The following is a 9696-nucleotide window of genomic DNA, read 5'->3' on the forward strand; positions in this document are numbered from 1 at the left end:
TTCTTTTCTTTATGCCAAATAAAGTTAGTTACAAGTTAACTATGTGTCAGTTTTATAATTTTATTTTTCTCTTTTCAAGATAGTCTCAATGTAACCCCACATCCATACCGGTGGAGGCACTTTGTTACGTACCCCAGACCCGTAGTGGAGAATTACGATGGACCTGCCAGGCATAGAGCAATAACAAGGGACCCTAGGAATATAGGTGGGCATCCCTAAACCCTTTTACACATTTATATGATCCATGGTCACTTGACACCTTGAGCCCAATAGACCCCAAAAGTCAACAGGGTCTCAGGTGCTAGTAGTGTTACTGTAAATCTGGCACTGTTGAATATCGTAGATGGAAACCATGACCCGTGTGAAAAGAGTGTAAGCATCTCATGACGTGTATAGTCACGTATAAGAATACTTTAAATAAAACCTGAATGGAATATCAGTTCTCAAAGTGGATAGATACGGCTAAAGGGGGAGAGAAGAACCCAGGGCTGATCTGCAGCGACAGACACTACTCATTGATAAGCATGAGACTGGGAGGCAGCTAATTTCTATACTCCAAGCTCCTTATCTTATTAGGTCTTACACTAATAGTGATGAGATCAAGAGGGAGGTGGCGCTTCATTGTACCTGTGGATCTACGATTAAATTTAAACCTCTTGTGTCAGATGCCATAGTATTAAATAACACCACCTCCTGCTGTCTGCCGGTTACTACTAACCCACTGCCTGCCACAACTATTACTGGTCTACCCACCACTGCCGCTAACATACAGTACATCTAGACCCGCAAACAAAGAAACCAGAATGAAAGATTAACATTTTATTTATATTTCTCTCTACAGATTAAGCAATAAATCTTTTCAGACTAAGTTTGCCAACCATAGTAAGAGTGACTGCAACCAACACTGAAGTGACAGATCCGATGGCCAGCAGCACCCACAGCTGTAGAGGTCCATGTCCTGCACTCATCCTTGAAGCTTGGGCGGTTCCTGCTCTGGACATCTGGTTAGGTTCAGCTCCAGTCACCAGAAGAGGACCCAGTGTGGCCAGGACATGTTCCTCAAGATAAGAATCTGCCAAAAAGATAAAGTTCTTGCAGTAAAAACAATTCATGGTTCAGGCTAGAACATAAGTTTAGCAAAGCTACTTTAGTAGGTAAAGTCACATGGCCATAAACCTATACAAATGAGCTTCTAGTAGCATTCTACTTATGTGAAGTGTAGATCAGAGGCCGGACAGGGATGCATCCAGGTCCATTCTGGAGGTCTTCTGAAATTATGTTTGCATGTCTATGATCCCTCTAGTGCAGTGGCCTACAGATGTTGCAAAACTTCAACTCCCAGCATGGCATGCTGGAAGTTGAAGTTTTGCAACATCCGGAGGGCCACACTTTTTATCTAGAAACTAGAGCAGTGGTCCCAGTCACATTGAAAACTCACCAACATCTCTCTTCCCAATTCTTGATCTCCTTAACGATGAGCCCCATGCCGTCCTCTGGCCTGCAGCAGTAGCACAGTTCCCGGTGGTGCAGCATTGGCAGATCCCACTTTGTCCTTCCACCGGTGACCAACTAGAAGAGATGGATGTCAAGTTAATGATCAGGACCCTTTGTGGATCCTCAGCCACCATTAATGGCCCAGCAAACTAAGACTAGTTATTTTGTGGTGTCCGCACCAAAGCCCATCCTGTGGGCTAAAGTGGTCTTTGGCATCCCTGCTGTCTCTGTTGGGCCCACTGCTCCAAGTTATTATACTGTGCTGTATTCCTGCATTGTGTGATCCTTAAATTATGTATTGTACCCTTGATGCTGCAGAGTGACCAGGTGACCCTGACACCCCAATGAGAGCACCCCCAATGTTAGCCCTTATAAAGTGCAAGGAGGGAGGAGCAGTTTCACTTAGTCTAGTGTGAGAAGAGTCTTGGCATTGAAGAGCTAAGGGACAGAGTGAGGAGACCAGACAAGACATTTGTACTGTCTAAAATCTGCCAATTCCTGCAACAGTGAAGATAGTTATCCATAGCCAGGCATCAGTGACATCTTTGTCCCCATGATTGGCCCAGGAGAAGCTCTCATCCTCTGACTAGGGAGGATAACGGTGCCCTGGCATCAAACTGCACCCTACACCCCATGTTTAATTACCAGTACCCTCCAGAATTTAACTACTGACAGTTGTTTTTATTACCTGTTAGATGCCTTGTTGTAGGAGCAGGCCTTGTTCACTGGGTCAGGGGTCTGGTTGATTGCAGCAGCTCTCAGGGAACAGGTAATATAGATCTAGGACAGATTTACAGTTCATGTCATATATTCACTATTCCAAGTATCTACAGCAGGATTGCACCAAACCACCATGTTTTGGACAATCAGGACTGCTAGTTATCAGTGATGGTCCCAGGATAGAGCTAAATGACATGATTGAAAAGTTGCACTATAATTACTTATTAGAGCTCCAAATGATCAATGTGTTCTTCCTGCAAGTTCCACACACAGAATGGCCCAACTTTAGCAGATTGTCCAAAACAAGGACTGTCTGGTTTTGCCCATAGTAACTGAGCTTGTGTATGATCTGTGATTGGTTGTTATAGACCATCCTTTGGTAGCTTTATAGATCTGAGCCCTGGCACCTGACTTGGAGCATGGACTTTCTAGGGTGTAACCTAAAAAATGTTAGTTGCTGTACCAAGCTTTTAGACACTTTCCTAGGAGGCAATGTAAAGCTGGCTGAGTTTATATTACACTAGACAAGATGAACCAAATATATACATTTCTTGGAACCCAAACCTATGTAGTTTTGTTCTGATGCCATGATAAGTCCTCCTTACCAGAGAGGCAGCATTATTGGTGAACCTGAAGGCATCCACCATGAAGCGAAGCTTGTCTGCTTGGGGTCTTGGAGAAACAAAGACTGAAGAGGAATCTTCTTCCGTCCCATCCACCAAGCACCTGTAGAACAGATTAGTTGTAGACAATAGACTGAAGACCTGTACAGTATTGATGGTAGTAACTCACCCATAGTTCGAGATGATCTCATAGCGAGGAGTGGAGGCCACATCTGGGGTAATGGTGGCCACACAACTGTCCACAAACAGGATCATTGGGGCATGGTTCTGGGTCTCCAGAGAGGCTTCTATGTAGAACATGTCACCAAGCTGGAAGACCAGGGATAGACTGGGAGCGCTCCAGTCCGCTGAGACAATATTAGTGTATTAGTACATGTCAAGAGACTGAGCCACTAACCTTATACTTCAAAACTTCATACCAGTCATGAGACGCAAGGAGAAGGCCAGCCGCTCTTCTGAGGTCACAGTGGTGCTGAATGGAATCCATGTTGGCTTGATGGCATTACTGCTCACATTACCGTGTCTAGACAGAAGTTAACCCGTGAGATACAGAATATAGTATAACTATGCTTCCTATATCGAATTTACAGAAAGGTATACAGGCCAGAGGCTAATGCTAGCTCCAGGAAGAGCAAGACTGTTCTATCCCATATGTAAAGCTTGAGAAAGACGTCTGAATTGTCTCAACTTTGGAGAACCATTCAGGGCACAGACTCCTTAATGGCAACTGAGATATACACAAGGAGCCAAAATGCTTAAAAGCATGCAACACCCATATTACACACACACACACACACACTAGAACTACAGCAACTATGTACTGTTAGGTCCATACTTATTGGCATCCAATTCCTCTAGACATTAGAGATGTAGGAGCAATGTTTCAAGGGATGAACACAATGGCCTATGCTGCTCTGCCATATTTTGGATGAAGAGCCTAATCCTATTTCTCCACTGAACACTCATAAGGGAGGACCGCTATATTACCATCAGAAAGTCAATGGGACACAACAGGGATATACACTCACCTTGGGTAGTAACACCGGATGGGAACAGAAGCAGAGTTGAACCTGGTGATTGGCACGTTGCTAGAGGAGGTGGGCGTGTAGCTGAGGGTGATGCTGTAGATCAGCCATTCTGGAGTCATCTTGAATACAAAAAGGTAACCCACAGTATGAAAACAGGAGAGCAATGGGGAGTAGGCAAATAGGAATCACATGGAGTAATCAGAGACAAGATGGGGCCAGAAGATAAGACTCAGGTCAGTTAAGGAACCAATATTGAAAGTCCACATGATCCAGTAGGTCTTGCCAAGGATCTCATGGGGAGATCTGTATAAGGGAATGGCTGTCATTTTGTAGGGTGAGAAGCAGAACATTCTAGATGCATCAGGAGCAGTAAGAATGGAAGATATATTGTCTACTACAGAGGAACAGAAGGAGGTTCCATGATATAAACAGATAAAAGGTTCAATATGGTGAACCATACAATGTATAGCCACAAGTTGTATTTAGTTCCTACAATCACTTACCATTAAGTTGCTCCCACAGTCTTGGAGACTACTTTGAAAGATCACATTGGGACCAGTAGTCTGAGCTCCAGGGAGACAGGATCCCAAGGACAGGTCTGAGGGCTTCACCAGCTTCCCATTCCCATAGAAGTCTCTCTTCACAGTCACCACCATGCTGTCCTCATTACACTGCACACTGATAGGGGAGGAGGAGGAGGAGGATTGTGGTGGAAGCTGTCGGGACTGGTAGTCTGCGCCAAGACTCCTGGAGCCCCATCCGTACACAGACTGAACACCTCTTGGAGACCCAAACCCAGAGACTGAACCAGTCTGAGACCAAGGGTTTGATCTAGAAGAACCTAATCCAGAGGCAGATTGTCCAAGTCTTCTAGGAGATCCCCATTCAGGCTGGTTACTTCTCCAAGTGTTGGACTGGCGCCGGTGTCTACCCAAGGCACTGCTAAAGCCTGATCCATAGAGCAGAACCACTAAGAGACAACTCCACCTGATCCACAGCTCCATCCTGACTACAGGACAAGTCACATGAGGAGAGGGTGGAGGGAGCTGAGCTTTATACCCCTCCCCCATCACACCAACACCGCCCCACCTGATGCCTTATTACACTCAGCTGGACCTTCACCATTACGTCTCATCTAGTAATGAGGAGGAGTCACACTATGTCAGTTCTTCTTGTATGGTATCATTATATTGCGTTCCTGCCCCCGTTAATCTGATCCATCGGCATCCTGCTGACGCATACTGTTAACGAGACCAGCAGACCCCACTCTCTTCTATGGCTGAACAGTGTCACCTATTGATTCCATTCCAGACGTATCCCCTATTTCAAAATCACAACAGCCCCTGTCATGAGTCTGTTTATTATAACAGGTACAATGGGGGAGATTTATCAAAACCTGTGCAGAGGAAAAGTTGCCCAGTTGCCCATAGCAACCAACTTGCTTCTTTCATTTTTAGGAAGGCCTCTGCAAAATGAAAGAAGCGATCTGATTGGTTGCTATGGGCAACTGGGCAACTTTTCCTCTGCACAGGTTTTGATAAATCTCCCCCAATGGAGTGAATGGGGTCCGCTGTTCCTGTTAATTGTATACATTGCTATCTCTTTTTCCGCCTAAACAGGATGGTGAATGTTAATGGGAGTTGCAGACCTCATTCACTTCTATGGCTGAACGGACTCAGGACTTATGTGATATTTTCAACAGAATCAAAGGCGCAAGCGCACTTTTGAAATGGCGAATATATCCTGAACACTAGATAACTTCGTTCAGCCATAGAAAGCAATCCGCTGCTCCTGTTTACAGTATACAGCGGCCTCCTGTTTTTGACAAGATGCTGACAGATACGACTAAGGGTAGGAACACTACGTTTTGGCCCCCGTTCATCGCATCTGTCGGTGTCCCTCTGAAAAAGGGATGCTGACGTATACTGTTAAAGTGGTATTCCAGGCAAAAATGTAATGCCACGCCCCCTCCATTAATGTTTATGGGAGGGGTGTAACGACCATCACACCCCCTCCCATATGCAACAATGGAGGGGGCGTGGCGTGCTGCAAAAGGGGGCGTGGCATTACATCACAACTCCGGAGGTTTCCGAAACTGGAGACACAGCCTCGCATAGAATGCGGGTGCTGCAGGGAGATCGGGGGGGGGGGTTCCCAGCAGCTGGCCCCCCGCGATCAGACATCTTATCCCCAATACTTTGGATAGGGGATAAGATGTTTTTTGCCCATAATACCCCTTTAACAGGAGCAGCACACCCCATACACTTCTGCTGCTGAACAAAGTCACCCCTAGTAACTCCGTTCAAGATGTATCCGCCATTTTAAGCGCACTCATGACAGGGGCTGTTGCGCTATTGAAATAGCGCACACGTCCCAAAAGGAGTAACTAGGTGACTCCTTTCGCCCATTGAATTGAATGGGGTCCGCTGCTCCCCTTAAAAGTATATGCCAGCATCCTGTTTTCGGCGGGATGCCGATGGATACGATTAACAGGGGCCAAAACGTAATGTATTCCAACCCTTCATACATATCCGTTCACACCCTGCTGAAAACAGGAAGCCATCTGTTTATGGGAGCAGTGGACCCTACTGATTTCTATGGCCAAATGGAGTACCTAGTGACTCAGTTCGGGACCTATGCTCTGTTTCATAAGAACAGCGGCCGCAGTTTTGAGTCCTCTTAAAATCGCGCATGGACCCCAAACTAAGTCAATGGGGGGTTTCAGTTCAGCCATAGAAATCAATGGGGTCCACTGCTCCCTTGAACAGTACAAGTTGGCCCGACTAGCAGGAGCACTAACGCAGTGTGACCCTACCCTTACTTGTATCTGGCAGCATTTCGCCGAAAATGATATGCCGACGTATTCTGTTACGCCGGGCGGTGGATAACATTAATTTTGATGGCTGATGTTTATGCGTGTGTGCAGATTTTGGGTTTATTTTTCTTTTAGCGCAACAAGGGAGCATCATATTAATAATCAGGACGCAGCTCCTTTTCACTTTAAGGACGCAGCCCTTTTTCGCAAACCTGACCACTATCACTTTATATAATAACTCTGGGAGCTTTTACCTTTCATTCTGATTGAGATTTTTCCATTCATGACATTCTACTTTAACAGTGGTAAATTTTCGTTGTTACTTAAAAATTTAGAAATTTTTGCATTTTGAGCTTTGAAACTCTACTAGTAAGGAAACTGGATATTCCAAATTATATATAAATTCACATATACAATACGTCTACTTTATGTTGGCATCATAAAGTTGACATGTTTTTACTTTTTGAAAACATTAGAGGGCTTCAAAAATCAGCAGCAATTTTCATGAAAAATTTTGAATCTGAAATTTTCAGGGACCAGTTACTGTATTTTTCGCACTATAAGACGCACCTGATCATAAGCACCTAGGTTTTAGAGGTGAAAAAAAAAATCTGAACCAAACGGGTACTAAAATATTTAAATAAACTAAAATGCTTTTATGAAGATGTGAGTAGAAGCCTTGACAGAGGAATGGCTGTGGATATAGTGTTTTTGGATTTTGCCAAAGCGTTTGATACTGTCCCTCACAGACGTCTGACAGGTAAGTTAAGGTCCTTGGGCTTGGAAACTTTAGTTTGTAACTGGATTGAACACTGGCTCATGGATCGTACCCAGAGAGTGGTGGTCAATGATTCGTACTCTGATTGGTCCCCGGTAATTAGTGGTGTACCCCAAGGTTCTGTACTGGGCCCGCTGTTGTATAATTTATTTATCAATGATATAGAGGATGGTATTAACAGCTCTGTTTCTATCTTTGCAGATGACACCAAGCTTTGTAGCACAGTACAGTCTATAGAGGATGTGCATAAGTTACAAGATGACTTGGATAGACTAAGTGTCTGGGCATCCACTTGGCAAATGAGGTTCAATGTGGATAAATGTAAAGTTATGCATCTGGGTACTAATAACCTGCATGCATCGTATGTCTTAGGGGGGATTAAACTGGCAGAGTCACTGGTAGAGAAGGATCTGGGTGTACTTGTAGATCACAGACTACAGAATAGCATGCAATGTCAGGCTGCTGCTTCCAAAGCCGGCAGGATATTGTCATGTATCAAAAGAGGCATGGACTCAAGGGACAGGGACATAATACTCCCCCTTTATAAAGCATTGGTACGGCCTCACCTGGAATATGCTGTTCAGTTTTGGTCGCTTGTCCATAAAAGGGAGACTGCGGAGCTGGAAAGGGTGCAGAGACGCGCGACTAAACTAATATGGGGCATGGAACATCTTAGTTATGAGGAGCGATTAAAGGAGTTACAATTGTTTAGTCTTGAGAAGAGACGTTTAAGGGGGGATATGATAAACGTATATAAGTATATTAATGGCCCATACAAAAAATATGGAGAAAAACTGTTCCAGGTTAAACCCCCCCAAAGGACGAGGGGGCACTCCCTCCGTCTGGAGAAGAAAAGGTTTAGTCTCAAGGGGCGACACGCCTTCTTTACCATGAGAACTGTGAATTTATGGAACGGTCTACCTCAGGAACTGGTCACAGCAGGAACAATTAACAGCTTTAAAACCGGATTAGACACATTCCTGGACCACCACATTAATGCTTATGCAGAATTATAAAACTACATCCCTTTCCTTCAATTCCCTGGTTGAACTTTGACGTATGTCTTTTTTCAACATTACTATGTAAAACAGAATATTCAACCCGACATTTGCTCCTGACCTATAATGCCCCCCCTGACATTCTCACCCCCAGTTGTGCCCTTCCCGGTATGGTATTGCACCCAAGCAGCTTCTTAACTTGCTTTAACCTTTATCAGACGCGGCTATTCTTGCAGTGTGCGCACTCCGTGAACAAGATCTCCGGCGCAATGATGTGAAGTCATCGTACCGGCTTGCTATGGATGACGTCCCGTGGCGCACACTAAGACTGGAGCAGCGTCTGATAAAACGGTGAGGGGGATGCCCGATGGAGCGGGAGCTGTTATCTCCCCCTACACAAGCTATAGTAGGGGAGGGGCAGCAATCTCCATAAGACAGATATTTCCTTTCCACTTTTTTTTTGGGGGGGGGGGGGGGGGGAGAAAAAGTGCATCTTTATGGAGTGAAAAATACGGTTGAAGTGGATTTGAGTATTCAAAATGACAGTTTGTTAACCCTTTAGATGTTTCACAGGAACACAGAAAAATAAAAATCTTCATTTTTTTATTTTTGCACTAAATGTTCCTGTACCCCAATTTCTCATTTTTACAAAAAAAAATTATGAGAATAGACCGCAAAATTTGTAACCCAATTTCTCTCGGATACGGAAATACCTTATGTTGACATAAAGTGCTCTGTGGGCTCACAGCATGGCTCAAGAGGAAAAGAGCAACTGTGGGATTTTGGAGGTTCCTGTGTACCTGTCTGTATGATGTACCACAAGCCCAATAAAGCCTGAATTTTTACCCCAACAAGAGCCCTAGGGAATGCACTCTTTTCTACATCTCTGCATATTGATGCGATTTGCACTTCTACTTACCACTTCGAGATAATAGCATCTCCAGTGGGGACCTTTTGGGCACATAGTTACATTTGCCAAAACTGGATATATGAACTGTCTTCATACAAGTATTAGTGGTGCCGGACAAGACTCTTATTGCATTTGTATTCTATACAGATCTAGAGTACAGACCCATGGATGTTTATAGGGGCCATATTATAACCATATACATGGCAATCTGATAACCATAATGTCTTCAGCACATTGTAGACCAAAATAAAAAAATATATACCCATCCATAAGTTCCTCACTTCAAAGAGGCCCATGAACAAGATGAAGATTTTTCAAAGTGTTTTATTT

The 9696-nt window shown here is 44.3% G+C and overlaps 1 protein-coding gene across 1 annotated transcript; it reads right to left on the reverse strand.

The window, feature by feature from the left end:
- Positions 1-842: 842 nt before the first annotated feature.
- LOC130367559 (zona pellucida sperm-binding protein 3-like) lies at positions 843-5090 on the reverse strand. The gene is made up of 8 exons (XM_056570032.1): positions 4369-5090; positions 3866-3984; positions 3257-3360; positions 3007-3184; positions 2820-2940; positions 2183-2274; positions 1439-1569; positions 843-1072 (listed from the first exon to the last, which is right to left on the reverse strand). The coding sequence occupies exons 1-8, from the start codon at positions 4933-4935 to the stop codon at positions 843-845; spliced, it is 1542 nt and encodes a 513-aa protein (XP_056426007.1). The 5' UTR covers positions 4936-5090.
- Between the last annotated feature and the right edge of the window lie 4606 nt (positions 5091-9696).

This window comes from Hyla sarda, chromosome 4, assembly GCF_029499605.1.
Source record: "Hyla sarda isolate aHylSar1 chromosome 4, aHylSar1.hap1, whole genome shotgun sequence".
Taxonomy (NCBI): Eukaryota; Metazoa; Chordata; class Amphibia; order Anura; family Hylidae; genus Hyla; species Hyla sarda.